Source organism: Manis pentadactyla, chromosome 1 (genome assembly GCF_030020395.1).
Source record: "Manis pentadactyla isolate mManPen7 chromosome 1, mManPen7.hap1, whole genome shotgun sequence".
Classification (NCBI taxonomy): Eukaryota; Metazoa; Chordata; class Mammalia; order Pholidota; family Manidae; genus Manis; species Manis pentadactyla.
Window position 1 is genome coordinate 200,609,911 of NC_080019.1, and position 24,888 is coordinate 200,634,798.

Genomic DNA, 24,888 nt, shown 5'->3' on the forward strand with positions numbered 1-24,888 from the left:
ATTTGAGGAAACCAAGGCTCTGAGTGGAGAAGCATCAGGCCTGACATCCTACAGGTGTCCCTGGCGGATGTGGGACCCAATCCCAGGCTTCTTTCTGGCCCGCAGGCCCTGGCTACTTGTGTGCCATGGACCCCAGGAGGCAGATCTTTGTAGGGCTCCTGCCCCAGGCTTGAAACAGCAGAGGTGTGACCTGTGTGTGTTTGACCACTGATGGGGTGAGATCACTTTGGCCTAGCTCATTGCTCAGAGGTGACAAACCAATCTCAAGAGCCTTTGGTTGACAAAAATCTGTTTCATGGTTTATATTAGCTTTGGCTCTGCCCGCAGTTTTCAAAAAAGTGACCTTTCATAGCTACATTTCCATAGCTTTCCTCCCCTTCCCTCACCAGTGCTCCTGAGTCGAAAACATCACTCTTCCTCCTGTTTTGCTGTGAGATTCATCACGCCAGCCCCACCCGGGCCTCAGACTGCTCTCCTCCCTCTGCACTCTGCCCCTGACCCTGACCAAGAGCTCCTGCTCTTGGGCAATTTATAAACAAGGAAGAGACAAAAACCTTTCTCCTCTTGCCTCAGACCCCCTGGGCTGCAGTGGGAGGGGCAGGTCTGCTGTGGGAAAGCACAGGCACTGGTTTCTTCGTGGCAGGGAGGGCAGATCTCCCAGGTCCTTCTGGCTGGGTCATGCCGTGGAAACTGGCAGTTTGAAGGGCTGCTGTTCTCCCACCTTTATTTCTGATGGCACATTTTCAGCACTAGCCTGGGCACTGCCAAAGAAAGCGGGGTGATATTAGAGGCTGTATATTTATTTATTTAAAAATTTTTTTTAACATTTTATTTTGGTATCATTAATCTACAATTACATGAAGGACATTATGTTTACTAGGCTCCCCCCCTTCACCAAGTCCCCCCCACATACCCCTTCACAGTCACTGTCCATCAGTGTAGTAAGATGCTGTAAAATCACTACTTGTCTTCTCTGTGTTGCACAGCTCTCCCCATGACACCCCCTATATTATACATGCTAATCGTAAGGCCCCCTTTCTTTTTCCCCGCCCTTATCCCTTCCTTCCCACCCATCGTCCCCAGTCCCTTTCCCTTTGGTAACTGTTAGTCCATTCTTGGGTTCTGTGAGTCTGCTGTTGTTTTGTTCCTTCAGTTTTCCTTTGTTCTTATAAGATGAGTGAAATCATTTGGTACTTGTCTTTCTCTGCCTGGCTTATTTCACTGAGCATAATACCTAGAGGCTGTATATTTAAATCATGGTTACTCTGGAAAGAAATGAAAAGACGTCAAAAGAAAGGAAGGAGGAAGGAAGGAGGAGAAAAGGGCACTTGTTTTTCGAACCACTTGGAGGAGTTCTGATCCACGAACATTGGGTTACAGCACATGCTTCAGTTTGTCAGGATGGTGCCACCATGTGGCAATAGCACAAACACAGGTATACTGCACTTAGCCCACCCACACTAGCTTTAAGAATACTAAATTCTTGACACACTAAAAAATTTGGAATGTGCATTGTATTAAATTCTGGGCATTAAGTGAGATATCACCAATATTTTTTAATTGTTCTATTTCAAATGAACATAATTAAATTTCAGATCAAATGCCACTATGCTATTCAGGAATTTACCACGAAAATAGAGGAAATGCTGGTGTTTCTTTCAATAGCTGTATTGAGGTATAATTTACATACCATAAAATCCTTCCACTGTGAGTGTACAATTAGAGAATTTTAATAAATGTTCTGAGTCATGCAACCCTCACAGTAGTCCAGTTTTAGAACATTTGCATCACCCTACAAATGAAAGTGGTGGCTGGGCTTCCTGGCAAAATCCATACCCAGACCAACACGTCCCCACCCCAAAGCAATTCCAGGCAAGGCCAGTGGAAAGCCCAGTTCAGCTATCCAGCCGCTTGTCCACCCCAGCTGTCAACATTCCTCCTTCCTTTCCCGTGCCTCCGATGGTGAGAGCCTTGGCTAATCCTGGCTCCTTCGCTCACCTTTCCCTTCCCCCTCTCCACCTTGTGCTGTGGGTAGTCACTCCCGGCTGGAGGCACATGTATTCTGGGGCTCGGCTTTGACGTGTTCCACCTTCCCAGAGCCAATCCCAGCGCACAGAAGCCTTTCATCCTATACCCTTTGGTCTGCTTTGTCTTGAAATGGAGGCTCCTTCCTGCTGCTCCAGTCCAATGTAGTAAAGCTGGGCTTCCAGCATTGCTTTTCTGTGGCTCATTGGGGGTTCCTGGCTAGTACAGTTGGGGATTTCTCTTGGGAGTGGAGTTCAGACTGTCCCAGAGCAAATAATCCTCTACCTTCTCCATGGTCTGCCTTTGAGGACAGTATTCACATCTTGGTATCTGGGAGGCCCTTGGGGGCTTAGGTACCCTTTGATCCATTTTAAGCTTCTGACAGCCCTTTGGGCCTCATTTCTCTGAAGAACCCCCCCACCCCGCCGGTTCAATAGGGCCATCAGGAATCTGGTCTGGTCCACAGAACTACCTCGACCCTCCCTCCTTCCTCTGCTTCAGGCCAATCTGGTGCTTTTTGGCTGGGTGTGTTCCCTCAACTGGGCCTATAACTGCAAATGAGCCAGTCTATCTTGGGCTATTTCAACCTGCTTCAACCACTGCGAGGCCACCTTTTGGGTTTGGGATCTCCAACTCCTCGTGACCTAGCCTTCCACCCAGTGGGGATGATTCCCCTCTCCCCAGAGTCCTGAGAGGGGTCACACCTCACTGAAGCCACCGCTGTCCCTCCCGGCAGTGTGCTGCCAGGCCTTTCTCTTTCTCAGTGTGGGAAAATGTTACCACCTAGCCCATCCTGCTACAGGGATTCTGCATTGTTGGCCCTATTGAGGTGACACGGCCGTGGTCGTCACCCCAGGCCTGCAGACCCAGAAAGCCTCACCATTCCCTCGAACCTGGGTGTAAGTGAGCAGCAGGTAGGAAAGCCTGGGTCACGCGGGACGGTACAGAGGGCCGTATAAAATAGGCGGTGAGGGCGTGGCAGTGCTGTGGGCGGAGCGGTAGTGGGCGGGGCCTAGGAGTGGAGAGTTAAAGAGCCGAGGGCAGCCCGGAGCTCGCCGTCGGGCGGGGGGCAGAGCTGAGAGCTGTGCAGGGATCTGAGTCTGGCGGGGGCGGTGCTGAGTCCGGGCGTGGGGGCGGGGTCTGTTGGGGTGGGCCTGAACACTGTGCTGAGGGCAGAGTCTGTTGGTTAGGGTGTGCTGACGGGCCGTGGGGATAGGGCGGGCCCGAGGTGCTGGGGGCGGAGTCAGGATGGGGCGGGGCTGAGGGCGGAGTCTGTCGGTGTGCTGACGGGGCGTGCGGATGGGGCGGGCCCAAGGCGTCGAGGGTGGAGTCAGGCTGAGGCGGTGCTGTGGGAGGTGCCGAGGGCGGAGTCAAGCAGGGAACGTGCTGAGGGCGAAGTCTGATAGGGGTGGTGCGGAGGGCGGAGCCTGGCGGGGGCAGGCCCGAGGGCGGGGCGCGGGGCAGGCCTGAGGACCCGACTGGCCTGGCGCGGATCTGAGGGCGGGCTGAGAGGTTTGCGGAGGGCCGGACTAGGCTAGTCCGGGGTGGAGCCGAGGCCCGCCGGTCTCCGACTGGCTAGGGGTGGGACGGTGGGCCGGCCGGGGAGGGCTCGGGACCGGCAGTCGGCTGCGCCCCTGCTTCAGGTGTTGCGGCGGTTCCACGTCGCCAGGCGGCCAGCGGCTTCCGTGATCCCAGGCTGCCCCCATCGTTTCGAGCGCCGGCTCTTCGGCTCCCGTGCAGCCATGGCGGGGCCGGGTCCAGGCCCGGGGGATCCGGACGAGCAGTACGATTTCCTGTTCAAGCTGGTGTTGGTGGGCGACGCGAGCGTGGGCAAGACGTGCGTGGTGCAGCGCTTCAAGACAGGTTCCTTCTCTGAGCGTCAGGGCAGCACCATCGGCGTCGATTTCACCATGAAGACGCTGGAGATCCAGGGCAAGCGGGTCAAGGTGGGTGGCCCGGCCTGGGGTCGCCGCGCCTGGGTGGCCTGGCCCTCTCCGGCAGCGGGCCGCCCGGGCTCCGACGAGCAGTAGGGGTCGGTCCGGGCCGCTGGAAGGTTCTCCTTCAGCGGAGGCGGGGGCTAGTTGAGCTTCAGGCCTCTGCGAGCGCCCGGGATTGTTCTGAGGTTTCTGGCAAATCCCTTTTGCTTCTCCTTTCCCTTCCTCCTGTTGGAGCAGGCCTGGGCCTTGGGGTCTGGGTCAGGTTCAGTCCGCAGAGTTCGGGCTTTGGGGGGATGTGTGTGTGTGTGTGTGTGTGTGTGTGTGTGTGTGTGTGTGTGTGTGTGCCGGGGTTAGTGCGGAGGAGACGGCGGCCTGCCCTCTCCGGCTCACACTCGGGGGACTTCGCTCCAAAATAACTTGGCCACTGAAAGGTTACAGAGCGCCCCGGAGTGCGGGGGACAGAAGGGCGCTTGGCTGGCCTGACCCCCACTGAGGCCGAAGCCCCCCAGCTCGGCTCTCGGGTGGGAAACCCGGACAGAAAACTACACCTTACGCCCGCCCCCCCGCCCCCCATCATCACTAGGAGGGATCAGGAAGTGGTTGCTTCTAAGAGCGGAGGGCCAAAACTTTTTGTCAGAATTTCCGGCCTGGCCACGCCTCCCTGCAGTCTCTTTGTGGACCTGGTAGTGGAACTTTACTCGACTGGGGCCAGCTCTGGGTCCCCTCCCCCAGCTGGAGTTTAATAGAAACTGTAAACTTCACAGATACCGGAAGGTGGGGGAGAAGACCAGGCTTTGGCAATGGCTCCGAATAGAAACAGCAGGATGCACTTACCACACTGCCCTGCCATGGTGTGATAAATAATATTTGTGATTAATGAATCGGAGTTTCTCAACCTGAGTGTCAGCCCTCCCTAACACAGTAAGAGACCGTGGTCGGAATAGAGCATTTTTCTCGCTCCGCACCTTTACCTAACCGAGGTGTACAGAAATCCTTTCCGTCGGATCCTGGTTTTCAGTTCTCCTGGTCTCCAGGACTGCTCTTAAGAGCGCTGGACAGGGTCAGCACCAGGGCAAGTGTGATCTCCCGGTTTTCAAGAAGGTGAGCCAGGGCTGTTGGAGTCCCCTGAACCCTGATGCTTCAGTGTCCTGCTGCCCTGCGCTGCTGGAGGCCTGCTCGTGTTTGGTTTTCACCAGGGTACTTAGGTTTTTGTTTCGGCAAAATTGGGATAATTTTAGGGTGTTGGCCTCCCTCCTGCCCCACAATGGTGGCAAAGCAAGGCAACAGTCTTTACATGACCACAGTGCCTCTAGGGTAGATGTGACGGGAAACAGAAACTCCTTGCCTGAAGGGCTCTTTTTATAAATAGGCTTTTGGGTTTCTGTGTGTTTTTGGCCTCCTTGGTGTAGAAAGAAAGAGCAAGGTGTGGCAGGCGTCTTTGAGTCATTACTCGGGACCACGCTTTTAGAGCAGGTGGTGAGAGACTGGCTGTGGGCTGGGTGGAGTGTGCCCGGGGATGGGGTTGTGCCCTGTGATGGTGCCAACAGCCACAGGGAAAGTGTTGCTCTCGAAAGCTGTCGGCCTGCTCCCGAGTGCGTGTGGTGGCCCAGTGCTGATGGTGGTCAAGGAGGCAGGGGCAGGGTGTTCTGTTTATTTGGCGAGATAAGAGCCTGTGCCTCGGTGCAGCCCAGGGTGTCCTGTGTACCTGAGCACAGGTTATGTGGTGCAGGGCAGGCACTTTCTGATTTCCTTTCCTCCTGGTCACCTCCAGATTGTTCTCAGGAGGCAGCCAGGTGGGACTAGTCTCAGGAGACCAGTGTGGGTATGGTAAACACCTTAGCAGTTATAAACCACCCCTCTTGAGAGGCTGTTGTGTGTCAGCTGTTTTACGGCTGTGTTCATGTTATTAACCCCACCTTACACAGGACAGGCTTGTCCCAGGGCATGCAGCTAGGAAGGAACAGAGGTGGGAATTTTTCTTTCAGTCTTTCTGATCCCAAAGCATTGAAATCTTTCCCCTACACCAGACTGCTGCTTAGAATCTGATTGTTGGGAGGAGAAAAGCCTTCGGCAATCACTGACCTCCTCATTTTGTAGTCTGAGACACCTGAAAACTGGGGCACTGAAGTGGCTGTGAATTAAAACTGAGCAGTAGCAGGTGGGGACAGTCTCTTACGTCATGATTTCTGGGCTTTGCTGACTCAGCAAAAGCAAGCTGGGTTTTGCTCTCTGAGTGTATTTCCTCATCCATACAATACCTCTGAGGTGTCTTCCAGTAAGGTGAATTTTTTTTTAAATTGGGTTTATTGAAGTTTAATTTATACCCAGAAAACTTCATCCATGTTAGGCATAGAGTTCTGTGAGTTTTGAAAAACGTGTATAGTCCTGTAACCACCTCCACAATCAAGGTAGAGCGATTTCCATCCCCCTAGAAAGTTCCCTCATGTTCTTTTGTGTCCGTGTCCTCCCTTTACCCCTGCCCGTGGCAGCCACTGATCTGTTTTCTGTCTGTGTAGGTCCAGCAGTGTGATTTTAACTGGTACCTTTGATGAGCTAGATTCTCTTGTTTCTGCAGAAAGCATGTCCACATCAGGGATTTTGTAAAAAAAAAAAAACAAAAACCAAAAACCTTCCCAAGGACTGTCTGGGGTCCAACAAGCATTCAGCATGATCTCCTAAACCTCTTCTCACTGTATGGCTGGCTTTCATAGAGCCTGAGGAAGCTTAGAGGTGGCCCAGTGGTTTCCCAGCTCTGCTAAGCTCCGGTGCTTGGGGCTGCTGGGGGATGAAGGCAGAAGGCTGAGAGGCCACAGGTTCAAGAAGGGCCTTAGCTACAAAGCCGGAGCTGTGCTGCTTTTTATCTAGTTTTATATGGAGGCTCCCCTTGTTTTTATTTGAAGTGGTCTGCTAAAAAATACAAGTTTGGGACATCACCGATCTAATTAAACCCCTTTGTTTCTATAGCTGCTTCACATTATGACCAGAGTAATATCCAAGCTCCTTCCCTAAGAGCTGGGCCACGGTCTGCCTTGCTGACTTCATCTCCTTCCTGCCGCTCCTCAGTCACTGCCCTCCAGTTCCACTAGCCCTTTCTGTCCCTCAGGCATGCCTGCTGCAGGCCCTGTGTCTGTTCTTCTGCCTGTCACACTCTGCCCTACTCGGCGTCTACTGCAGATGCCACCTCTTCAGAAAGAGGCCTTCCCTGGCCTTCCAGGCCCTCTGTTCCATTATGGGATAAGTTCAGGGGTAAGTTCACAGCACTTACCAGGACCTGAAGTTACCTTGTTTGTTGGTCTCCTCCTCTACCTTACATGGTGTTCAATACATACCTCTGAATTGATTTTTGTGTATACAGAGGAAACAGATGCCAAAATAAGTGAAGTGACCGGCATGCCCAAGGCCACACACTATTCAGTGGCAAAACCAGGATTTGAACTCAGAATCTGCCTGGCTTCTAAGCCCAGTGCTCATTTTTACACTTGACTGCCCTCCTGAGTCTCTCCCAAGTTCATAATGGTGATCCTGAGATTCTGCAAGTTAATCTAGTAAAAGTGCAGTTGGGCCCATCACAGTTTGAGAGAAGAGAAGAATGTGGACTTGAACACTTTATAAATCATCAACAGGAAGGGCTGATACCCCAAAGAGTTTCAGGGTCTAACAGGACATCTAGGCAGCCCCGAACAGCTCACACATCCTGCTCTGCTGGTTACAAAGGCTCTGTATATGGTGACTGGTTCCCATGTCCCACCTGGGAAGATTCATTCGGTTTGAGCCACACAGCCTAAACTTGGAGAGCAGATCTGGGTGCTGTTATTTCAAACTGGGGAGTCCCTGAAAGAGGACACTGGATTAGGAATCTGAAGGTCTGGGTCTTCTGTCCAGCTATGGCCAGTTCTTTTTCCTTGCTTGGAGCCCCAGGCTTGCTCATTTGTGAAATGGGACTAATGATCTTTGCTCTGCCTATTTTTTTTTTTTTGCATTATAAAAACAAGTTTAATATATTTGAGAGTAGAGGAATTGTAAATCAATAGGAAAGCAACTATAGGTAGAAGCATCAACAGACAGCTCCGTACATGTTGACTACGTTTGTTTTCTACCTTCATAAAACTAGAACCTACTGAACTGTTTTGACCTACAAATAGTTTTGCCCTAATGCCATTAGTCACAATGCCATCTAAGTTGGCCTCAATTTCCCATTTGCAAAGGAACAGTTTTCTGCTTATTTTATAATTACGTTCTAGGGAATCCAAAAATCTCATTGAGTTTTTAAAGAAATTGGAGTTACTTTCATATCTGAATCGTACCAAAATGGTAAAACTTTTTAAAACCTCAATCTTATTGCTTAACACATGTAATAAAAGTTAATGTAATAGGTTAACATTTATAAACATTTTTACACTTTTAAGGTATGTTCATTTAACTTCCAAAATGAACTTTAAAGCCAAAGGTATAAGAATCTTGAATTTCCTTCATAGAAGGCTTTTTTCCTCAAAGATTCCTTTTAGGCTTACTTTGATGTTCAGGATCTCCAATTATAAATGTAGTCACTCATTTCCACATGCCGTAAAGATTATTTCCCCAATATTGGTACTTGACTAGGTTGATCCAGAGTTTTAGGGTGCAACCCACAGTTAGCAAGCTCCTCAGGAGTGGTCTCCTTATCCAGTACCTTTTCCATTGGTGGGCATGCTCTGCCTACTTTTTAGGGTTGTTGGAAAACTATAGACATGCTTAAGTAGTTTAAAATTCCCTTTCTACATTTTTGAATAGATAACCCATCCACACGGTCCAGAATTTTGGCATTTCAGAGACGCAAAAGGACACAGTAAAAAGTCTCCCATTTTTATTCCCCAAGCTACCTAAAACCCTCTAAGAAGAGACGTATCTATTCTGGAAGTGCCATTGTGAATGAAACCAAGGGACCGCAAATATAAGGACTAATTTTATTATTGGTGGTATTACCGTTTTCCTCCCCAGATGAGACAGATGATTTCTTAACTCGCCCTCGGCCGCCTGTGGCTCCTCCCCTCCTCACTGTCTCCCAGGAAATCCCAGCCAGTGCTCAATCCTTAAACCATTCTGAGGGCTCCTCTGCTCACGCTTATCTGGGACAACACAAAGGCCTGTTATGTAAACTCGTTTTTGCAATCACTGGGGACACAGGCCTCAGTCCACACACACGGGTTAGCCTTGTAGAGTTGTACCTGCTTTTTTCAGCTCACTATCAGGCCCTGATATCAGTATCAGGGGATGTTGCCAGATCTCTCCTTCTAAGAGGTAAGGCTTATGCCCTTGGGCCTGGGCCTCTGGGTTTCAGGACCTTTGGCCTTGGCTCTCAGGCTTCCCTTGGCCCTACAAGTCAGCTTTCTTTGTGTAGCTGCTAGACTTTCAAATTGTAGGCACTTCCAAAAGAGGAGGCAGGGGCTGGGTAAAAGCAAACAGCTTCTTTTTATGTTTGCACCCTCAGCCCTTCCAGTCAGGCCCCTGGGTTTTTGCTTATGTGCTTTTTTCTGTTTGGATAAATTTGGTTTGACTTTTCAGTTTTGAGCAGAAATGGCAAAGGGCTGTTAGATAAGCGGGAAGTTGTAGGTCACGCTGGTTGTCGGCAGAGGTGTCTTCTTGATGCCATTGACAGCCATCCTCACTGCAAGTGAGCCTTGCCTCCCGAGGTTTCTGACAGTCCAGAGGCAGTGTGGGTAGTGGAAAAACGGGTGGAAAGAGGGCCAGTATTAGAGCCACACGGCACCCCTTTAAAATCTTGGGTCTGCCACAGAGTGTCTTGGGCACCTGATGTCACCCTTCCAGTCTGCTTCACCTAAACCCCCTGCCTCTAAGGACCTGGCCCAGAGTGGATCATCTGACGCTGGTGTGCAAACCACCTGGGCGAGAGAGTGGTGTGGGAACTCAGGAAGCTTGGCTTCCCAGCCTGGTCCCCTAGCTGGCCTTGTGCACTTCACTTCACTGATCTGGTGCCCTCCAGGTGAAATCAGGAAGAGAGGTCCTGTCTCACCTACCCATAAAGGGCTCTCTGTGTAAGATAGGCAAGGGTCTCGCCCCCAGCACCAGGTCGGGGCGGTGACTCCACCCCGCTTGGGATTGGTAGCCGGAAGTAGAGTGTGCAAGGCCTCTAGCACTCTGCCGGTTCCGTCGCTCCCCACGGTGTTGACTGTCTCCTTTCTTTGCTCGCATCTTTGGCCTTTAAGCTTTACAGGTTTTCTTTATCTTCCACCAGCCTGGCGTGCTAGGTCTGTGGGGGTGGCCCCTGCTGAGGCCTGGTGCTGCATGGTTTTCTCTCGAAGCTTTGGGCGGGAGGAAATCATAAGAGTTGAGCAGTACTGGGTCAACCCTCCCTTCCCCGTATCAGTTTTTATCAGAAATAGCAAAAGGACTCTTAGATGAGAGAAGTTCCCCGCTGTTTTTACCCCCGTTTTCATACACTGTTCTGTTTAGCCTCGCAGCCACCCTGTGAGGAAGACCCCCATCTCACGGAGGTGGATAGGAGGGCCCGTGTGTGGCAAAACCCAGCCTTCCGGCTGCTAGTCGGCTGCCCTGTCCTCACTGCCGTGTCACACGCCCTGCCCCTACCAAAACACACACACACACACACACACACACACACACCACACACACACAAAAAGGTATGGGGCTCATTTAATTTCTAGGCCATCACGTATCACTTGCAATATATATGTATTTTTGTATTTTGATTAGCAGTATCATATCAACATCCTAATGCCAGGTGCTTGTTAAACAGATAAATCCTTATTAATTCAGATTAATTGGGTGAAGTAGTGCATATGGCCAGTGTGAACACAAAGTCCATCTCCTGCAGTGGCCTAGGAAATGCCGTTTTATTGAACGTACAGCAACAGAGACCCAGGGCTGTTAGCTAGAAGGCCTCTGCAACATCCTGACACCAAATGCAATAGTATTTTTTTCCCTACATATATGTTTAACAGTAACGATGTTATATAGAGTAGTAATAGTATAACTTCATTCAGGTACCTGGACCCAATTCCAATGTGTGTAAGTATGTGGGAGGGGTTCTTCCCACACATACTAACACCAAGCAATTCTTGAACATGAGCAGGGTGTTGGAGAACTCAACTCAATTGTGATGCTTTCTGCCTGGAGGCAGCACCAGACTCCCAGGTTAAGGGCTCCGTCCTACAAGACTGCCCTCCACCCCCACTCCAGATGCCCGTCACAAGCCCCAGGCAGTTACCTGAGCTTCTGACCTACTGGCTACAGAGTGAAGGTTCCCCCATCCTCCCCCTTAGGTTCCTTTAATTTGCTAGAGCGGCTCACAGAACTCAGGAAAACATTTTTACCAGTTTAATGAAGGATACTGTGAAGGATACAAGTTAACAGCCAGGTGAAGAGAAACAAAGGGCAAGGTCCCAAAGGAAGGAGCGTCTATCCTCACGGAGCTTGGGGCCTGGCCCGGTGGCAAGTGGAGGTGTTCTGGCTCCCCCAGCACAGGAGCTCTCTCCAACCAAGGAGCAGGATCCCACCAGGCAGAGCGGGCAACCAGAGCAGAGACCGAGAGAGTGAGCTCTTCTCAGGGCTTTTGTGAGGGCTTCACTGCATAGTCATGATTGACTAAATTATTGGCCATTGGCCTTGGGAGCCTCCCTTTTTCTGGATTGGAAGAAGGCAAACGTAATCATAGATGAGGTGTGGGAGCATCACCAGTTCTAGGAGGTTTTCATACATGTTCACGAATGACTGAGATGACCCCATCCCATGTATGGAGTGTGACTAGGAAGTAGGGTGACGGATTTCTAAAAAATAACAAGCTGGAGCTTCAGTGTGCCCATGAGTCCTGCCCCTTGTAAAGTAGCCTCCATGAAAGATGGCACGTGTATTTCCCCAATGTTGAATCAGTGCTTATGTTCCCTATGCAAAATCTTCAGAACCTGCAGCACTTTCGGCAGGTCCTTCAGGACTAATAGCAGAAGTCCCCTAGAGCCTTCCACAGTTAGCAGGTCTTTGGTCCAAAATGAGGTGTGACTACAAAAATCACAGTTCTGGTGTGTTAGGCGAGGGGCTTGCCCAACAGCCCCGACAGGCAACGGATGGCCGCTCATGCTGGGCTGTGACAGGCCATTGGCTAAAAGTGCCACCACCTCAGGCGACTGCTTGCTTAGGGGACAAGATTCATCTTGATGTGAGAGACCTGAGAGGTTGGCCGATGGTTAGTGGGTCACTTCCTTCCCTCATGGCAGTTTCCTTGTCTGTGACATGAGGATGTTGGCTGACTGATCTCTGGATTCCATCAGTCACTGAAAAAAAATTCCTTGTAGTTTCAAGCCAGGTTGTCCCTACCCCTACCATTTCTTTATGCCTGAGAGGTGTAAAAATATGATATTTTAAAAATTAAAAATATTCTGTTTACATTTCTGGTGAGAAACTTTAATTTTTGTTGTTGTTGTTTAACTTTTCCTTCACTCCTGGGTTTTAACTCTGTAATGGGTACACAAATAGTGGGTGAGTTCATGATTGAAAAAAATGGGTCACAGCTCTCAGAACCAACCTTAGATTGCTAGGTATGAATTATAAATACCTGCCATGTTGATGTTATAGATGAAATGTGTAGGAAGAGATCGACTTTGCAAAACATGTGAAAATTCTGTGAGATATATAGGAAAGGATCAATTTTCACATTGAAATCACAAGGTAAACACTCCATGTCAACTCTGGCTCTGGTTTTCTTTGGGTTATTTCCCCCAGAATCAGCTCTTGGACAAGGGTTGACCAGAAGAGGGTGCGATGGGTGAGTTAGACAGAGAGAAGGGATGGCCACCTCTGAGCAGGAAGCGCGTCAGTGGTTCCAGGAGGTCTGCCCAAAGAGCGGGCTTCATGCAGAGCCAGAGGCACCCGGGCACAGAGCGGGAACCGGATGCCAGGTGGAGGGGAGACCCGTGGGAACTCAGCCATGCCCCTGCCTCTGGGCAGGAGTGGTCGTGGACTGAAGGCCCCGGTAGACTGAAGGCCCCGTGGACTGAAGGCCCCAGGTGGACTGAAGGCTGAGATACTCGGGGGCAGTTCGCTGTACGCTTGTGTACATGTACGTATACATCAGCATATCATTATTTCGCTCTATATAAGTTGGCCTTACCTATCCTGTCTGCAGTAGCACTCTATTAAGTTCCTTTTGAAAAGAGTCTTTATTGGGGTATGTAATCCATATGTCATAACATCCCCCTGTTTAAAGTGTGCAATTCAGGGTGGTGGTGGTGGTGGTGGTGGTGGTTTTTGTTTATTCTGATATTCAGTCGGCTACCATCACCTCAGTCAGTTGTGGGATGTTTTCATCACCAGAAAAGAATCCTCATCCCCCATCAGCAGTCACACCCATTCCACCCTCCCGCCACCCCCTGGCAACCACTTGTCCACTTTCTGTCTCTGTAGAGTTGCCTGTCCTGGACATTTCACACAAGTGGAATCCTCCAGCAGGTGTGCTTGCTTGGGTCCAGTGTCTTTCATGGGGCATCATGTTCTCCAGGTCTAGTTCCTTTTTATCTCTTGCCTTTCTTTGATTTTTCTTGCTTGCATTTCCTACGGCCCTGTCGGGCTCCCTCGCCTGTGCTTCCTCCTCACACTGTGCTGTCCTGTCTGTCATGCTGGATGAGCGGATGAAGCCCTCTGCCTTCACTGACCAGTGACTGACTTTTTCTTGTAACAAACTACTATGTCTTGGCCTTTGCTGGGTCCATTATTTGTCTCTCTTCCATGACCCCTGTTAGTAATTTGGAAATACGTATATGCTATCGCTACTTGCTAAATTTTAAATGTGTATTTAAACTTATATTTTTCTCCCTGTAGATTAGAATTAGTCTTTCTTTGGCCTTCAGAAGACAGGAACCCAGCACACTTTTCCTCCCTCCTCATTGCTGCCACCCCATGACTTCCATGTTAAAATTGTCTAGGGTTCTAGTTCCAGATCATTCTTAATTTTTGGATATTATGCATCAGTAGTTATTTAGACTTAGTTCTGAATGTTACTTATTTATTTTTGGTTTACTATTCTTTATTCTTTTAATTCATTTTCATTTTGCCTGAATTGTTCCTAAAAGGATTCTTGAGGAAGGAGTCTTTGAAGTCTTGTGAAAGAGTCTGTAAGTGATAAATCTTCAGTAATCACGTATCTAAAATTAACTTCATTTTCCCTGCACTTAGATGTTAGCTGGTCTAAGATACAGAAATCTACTTACGATTTTCTTACAAACTGTGAAGATAGTGCATTATGATCTTAAAGCACCAATTGTCCACGTGTGAAGTCTGATTCTAGTTGAATTGTTTGCTTGTAGATGACCCACTTTTTCTAAGTGTTCAGGTTTAAAAAAAAAAAAAGATTTCTGATGTTCTGAAATCTTACCAGTGCGTCTAGGTTGTGGGATAGTTTTTCAATCATCCTGTGCTGCACTCAGTATGTTTAGACTCACAATCAAGTCAAGACTCATAATCAGTGTATGAAAATTCCTGTGTTTCTAAAACTCTGAGGAATATTCTTTTATTTCTTTGGTTGGCTCATTCCCTTTCTACCTGTTCTCTCCTCTGGGGGTTCCACAGGACAGGAGCTGGAGCAAGAGTCTGTCTTCCACATCTATTACCTTTGCCTCCGTCTTGACCGCGTGCTCTGTTGTGCTGTGTGCTGGACAACACCTGGCTGCCACCTTCCAGCGCCCTGATTTACTTCTCAGGTGTATCTATTCTGATACTCATTTCATCTCTTGGTTTGGTTTTTCTCTTTTAATAGATACATTATTCATTTCTAAGTTCTCCAGTTGGTTCTTTTTTATATCATTAATATCTTCATTCTGAGGATATTATTCATACTCTTATTTTCCCAACTTTTTACTATGAATAATTCCAAACATAAGAATAAAATACATCCTTCCACATAAATTCAACAGCTGTTCATGGTTTGCTGTATTTGCTCTTTCCATACATGTAATATAAATCTTTTTATCTGCAAGTAAGTTGCAGATATCATGACACATCACTCCTAAATACCTTGATATACAACATTTAAGAATAACACTCTTAATTCACGTAAACAAACCAGTATTTCTATAATAGCATCTACTGTCTAGTCCACTTTTTAAGCTTCTCCAACTTTCTCCAAAATGGCTTTTATAATATTTTTTCCCCCTTGGACCAGGTCCATTATGGTTTTAGTCCAGAGCAACACCTCACTTTTTCTTAGTCATTACTTTTTTTTTAAATGATGCTGACTTTTTTATTTTGTAAGAGTCACTACCTGGATTTGTCTCATGGTTCCTGTGTAGTGTCTTTCCACTTGTCCCTTTATCCCCTGTATTTCCTGTAAGCTGGAGGCTGAGTTTGGAGGCTTGATTAGACTCAGGTGAAAGCTCTTGGCGAGAATGAGTCATAGATAACCTTGTTTACTGCACATTGCACGAGGGCAGATGGCACACGATGCCAGTTACCCCGCTGGTAGTGATGCCAACTTGGATCATTTGGGGTAGGTAGTATCCACTGGATGCCTCCATTCGTATTTATTATTAAAGATTCCTGTGTGTTCTATTAACTTTGTTTCTTGGGGTATCATTTAAGAGCCATGCCTTGAGCTAGCCTTTTCTGTCTGGAGCAGCAGGCAAGTTGAAATGGGGTTCAAGGAGAAAAACACCTGAAGCTTAGAAGGTGCTCTGTCCAGTGTCCCTACGCTTGTTGGCCAGAAGTTACTGCTGGACCCCCTGAGACATAAACCGCATACTGGGGAGTTCACTAAATGGCAACTAGTTCATGGTTTGTTCATTTGGAAGTCCCTAAGCACCGTTCTAGGTACGGAAGAGCAAGATCAATCAGACGCATGAGCCCATGCCTGTGGGGGGGAGCAGATGTGTAAACCGGTAACAGGTATGCACTGCTGTTAAAGCTGTCGCTGTAGTTTCTGAACCAGGATTGGCAACACATGGCCTGACAAGTACATGTGTGTTTATTGCGACAGCAAGACAGAATATTTAAAATTAGGACAGTTCCTGCTAAGCAGGGCTCTGCGATTCCGTGGCTGGGTGCCTGCTGAGTGCTGCCGGGGCACAGAGGGCCACAGAGGCACGGGGGTTGAGCTAGCCCCTGAAAGATCTGTGAGTTTCCCAGTGAGCAAGGATAGAAAGGGCTTTGCCCCCAAGGCCGTGTCCATGCAGAGCCCTGGAGGCGTGAGAAGGAAGTGGGGGTGGTTTGCCCACCTCAAGTGTAGCTGGAGTGTGGCGGGAGATGAGGCTGTGGAAGGGGCTCAGGACCAGCCTGTGATGGCGCTCAAAGGTGTGTTGACTGTGCCCTGAGGGCTGTAGGAAGTAAAATGGTCAGCCTTGTGAGGGAGGCCCGCCATTATTCCTGAAGGCTTGATGCAGGCCGGAGGCACGATCAGCTGAGACTGAGCCGAGGGGCAGCTGAAGGGAGCTTCCGGCCATAGCCGTTAATCCAGGCGGCAGGGCGCAGGAGGGACAGGTGTCATCTGGTCTCCCCTCCCCTGTAGGCTGGGTCCTTGCTGCTGAGGAATTTTGGGAAAAAGAGAAGCGGGTTGAGGTTTAAGGAAATGAAGGAGGAAGCAGCAAGGGCTTCATGAGGCTGTTCACCAGGGAAGCCCAGACATCGGCCAGAGCCCAAGGAATGCAGCCGCTGCTTGCTCTCGGCCTTGCCTGGCAGGCACAGGTTGTGGCCATGCAGTCCACCCTGTTGGTCTGGGGCTCCTTCCGGCCTGCTGGGGCCTGCCTGACTGGCCTGAGGCAGGCGGAACGCTCCCAGCGCCCGGCTTTGGCTCGGTCCCTCCAACCGCTGCTCCAGAGAGCCCAAGGGGCATGGGTGGGTGGGCTCAGCTTCCCTGGGAGACGGAAGGGAGTGTCCCTGGGAGCTGGTGGGCCTTGTGAGTGACCAGGGCAGGCCCATTGTCCTTCCCCACATTGTGTCTTTTCCCAGACAAGGCGGTGCAGGAAAGAATTTGACTGATCCCCGCAGGAGGTGGAGGTCCTTAGTGAGGTTTCTCAGAAAGCAAACACACGTGTATGATTTGAGGAGGATCTGTGGCCACAGTAAAGGGCATGGGGTTTTAGAGTCAGACAGAGCTCTTCTGCCACTTCTTTCCTATGACCCTGTGTCCCCTCATGTGAAAAGCAGTAAGACTCACCTTCCAGGGCCACCGTGGGGATGGAATGGGCTAACAATGTAAAACACTGACCGTGCTGGCCCCTGGGGGCTTTCAGAGCACGTTTGAACCCCAACTTCACCCTGTGCTCCCGCCAGCCCTGCAAAATGGGCTGTCACTGCTGTTCCCAGGTTACTGGGGAGGAAACGCAGATGCTGGGAAGGTTTGTGACCATCCTGGGTCCCTCGGCTGCTGGAGCAGCACAGGCACCCAGACCTCCTGAGCTCGCCTTCACTTCCAGCTGCGGACGACCCTCCCGAGGCCAGCTACCCTGTACCAAGGGACAAGGAAAGTCACCTCTGACGCTGGGATCTTGAGCACCTGTGTCTGGGGTCGGAGGGGAGCTGCGGGCTCAGGCGCCTGTCCCCAGCCCTTGCTGCCACCGTAGAGGAGCCCTCCTACCCCATTAACTCTGCCTGCACTCAGGTCCACGTTGCTGGCCCTTCTCCTTTGCTAGCCCAGCACATTCTCACCTTCCTCTCCCCCACTTGGTCTCTGTCTGCCTGCCTGCCTGTCTTCAGCCAGCTGACACACTGGAAATTTTGCAGTGTTTCACTGTTGCTCCTGATGTGCCCCCATGTCTTGGTCTTTGGTTTGTTTGTGAACCTTGGGCCAGGCTCTTCCCCAGAGGACTGAGGTGGAGAGGGGACAGCAGCTGGCCAGAGGAGTGGCCCGCAGACTCCACCTCCTGGTTTGACTCCCCACATCCCAAGACACCACTGAAAATAGCTCAGAAACTCCTATTTGGGTCAGTCTGACCGGTTTTCAGAGTTTTGTCCTGAGAACTAATTTTTCCAAGGTCCTTCTCTGTTATGAAGAAGCAGGGAGCTTTTCACTGCCAGCTGCTTCATGCAGGGGAAAGACTGTTCAATGAAAGCCTTTCCTGTTTCCGCTGGGGGTGATGGTGCTGAGTACAGGTTCTGGGAACTGAACTACCAGTGGTGTTTTGAACCTAATTAGCAGAATTGGTTTCCCACTGGGGCACGTGAACCAATCCACAGGGGCAGCCACAAATCCCTAGAAGGCAGCTTTAGCCCCACTGTGCATCTTTTCTCTCTGTCACTGGCCTGACTACCAGGACCTGCCTTCAAAGGTTTCCTTCTTTCTTGAGCCACCTGGACTACACTGGTTCTGGGTGACATGAGGGAATAAAATGGGGTCTAGAGCCCATTCTGGATTGTGAGAGACAGACTTGCAAAACATGAACCCAGCCCTAGACCAGTGCCTGCTATGAAGGCCCATTTGTTTGGCCTACAGAATGGTGAGTTGCAGGTTTGTTTTTTATGGCATTTGCTTTAGGCAAATGTATCCTTTCCTGTCATCTTGCTGCATTTTATGTTCCCAGGCAGGCCCCTAAAGGTGCCTTAGTTTGCAACATGTTGGCTTAAATGGGTAACACACTCTGTGGTGTGTGCTGTTACAGAGGTAAGAATGAAGGGCTGTGGGAACATGAAGGAAAGAATGAATTGCCCTCAGGGTTGGACCCAGGACTGTGTGTTAGTGAAAGCTCTGCTGACCAGGTGATTTTTGAGCTGGGGTCCTGAAGGTTACATAGGAGTTCACCAAAAGGTCAAGATGAATGCAGTGTCTCCTAGAAAAAGGAGACAATGACACAAATGAAAACATCCCATCAGGGGTATGGGAACTCAAAGGGACAGTGTAAACTGGGACTCATGGGGTGTGGAGCTTAGAAAGTAAGCCTAGGCCATCACACTGGGGTTGTGCCTCCCGGACTAAGGCTGCGATCACCAGCCCAAGCCCTTCTGTCATGAAGGCAAAAGAAGGAACTGAAGCCTACAATTCCTGCTTCCTTAGGTCCACTCACCATTGGAAACTGGCCCTGCTGAGTGGAAGGGCAGCTCTCCTCTTCCAAGCAGTCATCCTCTGGGAGCCCTTTTCCATGCTAACTGGGTCCCACTCCTCCCACTGTGCCCAGAAGATCTTCTGGACTTCAGTCTGGATACCAGCAGCCTTGGGAATTTCCCTTATAGTTGACAGTGAGATGAGAAAGCCTGGCTGGGGAAGGTCAGAGAAGCTGGTGATGTGCCAGGCGTGTGGGGAGCCAGGGAGGGTGGGCACGATTATGATGCATAGTACAGAGTCCCTGACTGTCAAGTGAGAGTGTGGGCCAAGAACATCTGGTGGGGTGTGCGGGGTGGGGTTGTAGTTTCAACCTGGCAGATGTCCTCAGTATTTTAAGGCCGGTTATGGACTCTGGGTAGTGCAATAGTCCCTGGGTGTCATCAGGATGTAACTCAGCCAGCAGTTGGCTTTGCTGAGCTAAGGCTTTGGGTCCCAGTTACTGCACGGAGACCAGGTGAGCAGGGTAATGGGCTCTGAGGGCTGAAACAATACCCATCCATCCAGAGGATATTTATCGAGCATCTTCTGCACACCAGGCACCATGCTGGGTGCTGAGCTTATATAAGCAGAAAGGCAGACTGACAGAGCCTCTGCCCTCCTAAACTCACAGGTGGGAGAGATGGAAGCATTTGAAAAGTGTGTGTGTGTGTGTATGTGTGTGTGTGTGTGTGTGTGTGTGCGTGTGTGTGTGTGTGTGCACGCACGCATGCATACAGTATGCCAGGTAGCAGGGGCACTGAGAAAATAACTGGGGTGAGGGGAAGGGTGGTCATGGAAGGCTTTTCAGCGGAGGTGATATGTGAATAGAGTTCAGAATGAAGGGAGGAAGCTGCCATGTGATGGTCTAGAACATTCCAGGCAGAGGAATAACAAGGGCATGGGTCTTGATATAGAGACCTTGGAGCACTCAAGGACCGGCCAGGAGGGGAAGACAGCTGAGGTGAAGCTACAGCAGGCAGGTAAAGTTGGATGCTGTGGGCCTCACGTCTTAGGGCTGCCACTGGCAGGTGGAGCTGAGAGACAGGATCTTAGACGGTTAAGCAGCTCCGCATTGGCTGCTGTGTGGAGACAAGGCAGAGTGCAGGAGTGGAAGCCTGAGGCAGGTTTGAGGCTGTCTACAGTGACTCCGGTGCCAGGCTCTGTGGAGGTGGTGACAGTGTGAAGCAGAGGGAACCACAGAGCTAGAGGCAGTGGAGACTCATGCCCACGAATTCCTGCTTGCCCGCGCCTCTGTCGAGGGCTGGGGGACAGAAGGTGGGCAGACGGGTGGGCTCATGCTGAGGTGCCATGACGCGTCCCCAGGCCATCAGAGCCCACCTTTCTCCTCTGTGATGTTGGACTTGTGGCCCCTGCCTGCAGGCTCTGGTGAGGACCCAGTGAGATGGCCCATGTGCCTGTGCCAGGATCCCACAGCATCCATGTGACTGAGGGGCCTGTCCTCTGGCTTCTGAGATACAGAACCTGGAACTCTCCTCCCCCAAAGATGGCTTAGGGTGATGCTAATCTGCTTACCGGTCTGTCTCTGAAGGAGCTAAGGTGCCTGATCAGACTCATTAAACTTTTCCCCCAGCCCCCCTGGGGCACCGCCTAATGGCAGGCTGGCTCTTCACCAGAGGAGCTGTGCTTGGCTGCTGGGAAAGCAAGGCCCCTCCTTGGCTTCTCCCACCTCTTGTGGAACACAGAGGGCATTTGGGCCAAGCGATTTGGTCTCCTCTGCTAAGCCTTCTCTGTGATTCCACAGCAGGACCACCCTCCACCCAGCAGCCCAGGTGGTGCTTTACAAACGGCAGTCGGAGCACATCTTGTCTTGACCTGGGCTCCCCTGGGAAAAGCAGAGCCTGAGACGAGGGTTTGCACACAGCTTATTTGTTTTGGGGACTGGAGAGAATGAAACTGGGAGGCAAGGAAATGCTGTATGAGGCTGCATTGTCAAACTGTTGCTGTGAGTAGGGCTTGATTTGACCCGGGCATCCCTTGCTCCCCAGAGAGGCACCATGGCGGGCGTCGAGGCTTGCCTGGTGCACCAAGATGCGACAGGCTGTTACACTCCATGGAGCTGGTTGTCGCTGTGATGGCTGGGGTACAAGGTGGACACTGAGATGTGTCAGGTGGGATCACAGAGGTGTCTGATAAATATTTCACTGCTTCAGACAGTCTCCAGTGGTTTCCCACGGCACTAAGAATAAAACCTACCCTCCTGACCTCAGCCTACAAGAGCCTCCATGCCCTGGCTCCAGCCTGCCTCTGACTGCATCTCTTCCTTCTTCATGTTCCTTCTTTGCTGCCATCTGGCCACACTGCCCTTGCTGTGTCTCCAATGTTGCAAGCTTTGTCCTGCCTCCAGGCCTTTGCACTGTTCTCTGCCTGAACACCGTCCCTATGATTGGCAGCTTATCAGGCCTCAGCTCAAGTGTCCCATTCTGTGACCACCCTAGGAGGCCCCCATTCTGGGGAATTGCTTCCATTACCTTTATTTTCTTGGGTGCTCATTACGCCTCTCTGCAGGTGTCCTATTTGCATTCTGGGCTGCCTCCTTTCGCTAGAATGTGAGTTCTGTTTTCATTTTATTCCCTGCAATATCTAGTTCCTGGAACAGAGGTTGGGACGTGGCAGAAGCTCAGCACATAGTAAATGAACAAATGGATGACCTGTGCACACAGCCCACTGTGTTTTCCTTTGGGCACACCATACATTTGACTTTGCTTTGAAGCTCCTTTGCGTCTATTAGAAACACGAGCCAAACACTGTAATAGCTCAGTAGATATTGTTCAATGGGTGCATTTATCCAGCACCTTCTCCGTTCTAGGCATTCTGCTCATTGACTCTATCTCCTGACATTTTTTTTAACAGATGGAAACTGAATTAAGTTTTAGCCTAGAGATACCAAGCTGGTACATGGCAGATCTGATGCCTGTCGGATGCCAGAGTGCCAACACTGCCCTTTTTCCTTCCCGTCCTCCAATGTGGTTGGGTCAGATGAGAGTATTACCAGTCATGGGAAGGACCTACTTTCCAAAAATATCTCCTCCATTACTGCCCAGATTTCGCCAATTGGTTGACCTAGATACCTTAATCTGTAGCTCTTCTGTTGGTTTTTAATTTAGTTTTTATTTTTATCAGAGTTATACTTGTGTAGGGTTTAAAGAGTCATTTGGCTCAACAAGGCTTATTACAAAAAGTCTCTGGTTACACTCCTACCCTCATCTTCCAGGGGCAGTCACTTCCAGCTCCTTTTAATTGATGGGGGTTTTCGATTTTCTTGTTTGTATTGCCATGCTACCCCCCACTGTCTCCCCCCACCCCACCCCCAGTTATAGGGGTAACCTATTGACTTGCTACTTTGGGAGATAAGGTTTTAACTCTCTCTCAGAGCTACCCAGCCCACCATGGCTATGCACCTCCTAAAGGAGGTGTGTGCTAATGTTGATGAGATCAGCGTTAGGTTCCTTTCAGCTCTGTTCTCAAAAATATGTTCACAGTTTGATCACTTTTCCCGGCCTTCCCTGCTACCACCCTGGTCCCACTGCCATCTCTTCCCTGGATAATGGCAACAGCCTGCTGACCTGTCTCCCCGTTTCTCACCTTGCTCTCTTTCCATCTTTTCCCAATACGGCAATCAGACTGATCCTGTTAACAAGTGAATCTGATGGGCTTCTAACTCCTGTGGCTTCCCACCTTGTGAGAGCAGTCAGAGCAGACACTTATTAAGTTCTCAGTCTTACATGGGCATGCTTTGTGGCACCCCCAGACAATTGGAATAGTAACATAAAAGATTACTCATCACAGATCACCATCACAGGTACAACAATAATGAAAAAATCTGGGCTATTTCAAGTATTGCCAAAATGTGACAGAGACACAAAAGTGAGCAAATGCTATTGGAAAATGGTGCCTGTGGACTTGCTCCAGGCAGGGTTGCCTCAAACCTTTGATCTGTAGAAGATAACAGTATCTGCAAAGTGCAGTAAAAGAAGGTATGCCCCTAAATACACTACCCAGGTTCACTAGTTTTTCCTGGCAGCAGTAATCATCTTATTTTTGCGTAGGTTATATATTTACGATGAAATTCATCGCTGAACTCTTCACTAGTTATATAACTCTCCATCAGTCCAACATACTGAATGACTTTGCTCTCAATATATTGATTTCTTTCAGTTTCTTCTTCTTTTTTTTTTACCAGAAGAAATGGGTTTATTCAGGAATAGCAGTGAATTGCAAATTGGGACATGCAAGCAAGCTATGGCAAAACCATAAGCAAGTCCAGCAAGTCCAATAAGCAAAGGAGAGGAATCATTTTATGGAAGAGAAGGAGGAAGTTGGGAGAGGTTTTTTAAATTAATTAATTTTAATTTTGGTATCATTCCTATACAATTACATGAGCAACATTATGGTTAGTAGACTCCTCCCATTATCAAGTCCCCACCATATACCCCATTACAGTCACTGTCCATCAGAGTAGTAAGATGCTACAGTCACTACTTGTCTTCTCTGTATTATCTTTCAGTTTCTTCTTGAAGAAGTGTCTCCCAGAGCTTTCTCCATTTCTATTTGTTTTTTTTTTTGTGTGTGTGTGGTTAGAGTTATATTCTATACAAATTCAATTGTCTGAAACTAGGGGAGATTTAAATGAGGCCCATCATATGGTGTTCTTGGTGAACAGTCCATGTCCAATTGAAAAGAAAGTGCTGGTCTATCGTGTTGCGTGTAGTGTTCTGGGAATGTCAGTTGGGTTAATAGTGTTGTTTAGATATTCATTATCTGTACCGATTTTTTTGGTCTACTTAACAATGACTGAGAAAGAGGCATTAAAATCTCCAGTTATGTCCATTTTAACTTAATAAAATGTGAAACCTGTAATTAGATTCATACCTAGCGTCATGTCTTTCTGATAAATTGCCTCTTTTATCATGAAATGTCTGTTTATCTCTTGTAATTCTTCACTTGGCAGCCTACTTTGGTATTAGTACAATCATCATTCTTACACTTTCTCATGCTTACTTTTTGTGATGTATGTTTTATAGTTCAGTTCATAAAACTTCTATTTCATGTTACATATATCTAATTATTTTCTTTTGTACCTACTTGTGTCTTTATATTTTAAGTGCATCCTCAGGTAGATAGCATGGAGTTGGAACTTGCCTTTTTTCCAGTCTGACAAGCTAGCGCTTTTAATTGGAATGTTTAGTTAATTTATATTTAATGTAGTTATTGGCATGGTTGAGTTTAAGTCTCTCATTTGCTGCTTGTTGTCTTTGTCTCTCCCATTTTTTATTCCTTTCTTCTTTTTCCATCTTTTGGTTTAATTGACTTTTGTCCTTAAGAATACCATTTTGTTTCTTCTATCGACTTGTTATTTATCTGAGTGGTAGATATATAGGGCTAGTAATATGCATCCTTAACTCACAGAAGCTCTTTAGATTCAGTTTTGTACCACTTGATAATTTGCAGCTGACACCTAACGCTTCTCATCTCTCACGCAGTGATCTTACCGTATCATGATTTCATTTATCTGGCTTCCTTTCCTTAGTGGTATTATTGTCATATTTTTTATTTCTAATAAATTATAAATGCTGTCTGGCAGTCATTTTTTATAATTTTATAGTTAGTTGTCCAAAACGGAAATTGCAAGAAGAAAATAGTGTTTTACACATACCCACTTACCGTTTCTCGTGCTGCTCATCACTTGCGTAGATCTGAGTCTCCCTTTGTTTCATTACCCCTCAGCCTGGGGAGCAGCTTTTAGCACTTCTCGTGCGGGTCTTCCAGGGAGATACCCCTTGGCGTTTATCTGAAAACAACTTTATTTCTCCCTCATTTTTGAGAGATATTTTTTCCTTGATACAGACTTTGGTGTTGAAAGGTTTTCCTTTCGGTGCATTTTCCCCTTTTGAG

General features: G+C 48.9%; 1 protein-coding gene across 1 annotated transcript in view; it reads left to right on the forward strand.

The window, feature by feature from the left end:
* The first annotated feature begins 3,584 nt into the window (after positions 1-3,584).
* RAB43 (RAB43, member RAS oncogene family) overlaps positions 3,585-24,888 on the forward strand; it is a 31,970-nt gene continuing 10,666 nt past the window's right edge. The window contains exon 1 of the mRNA XM_036911527.2: positions 3,585-3,971. Within this exon, the coding sequence (XP_036767422.1) occupies positions 3,768-3,971 (204 nt within the window). The 5' untranslated portion in view covers positions 3,585-3,767. The remainder of the gene's footprint in view (positions 3,972-24,888) is intronic.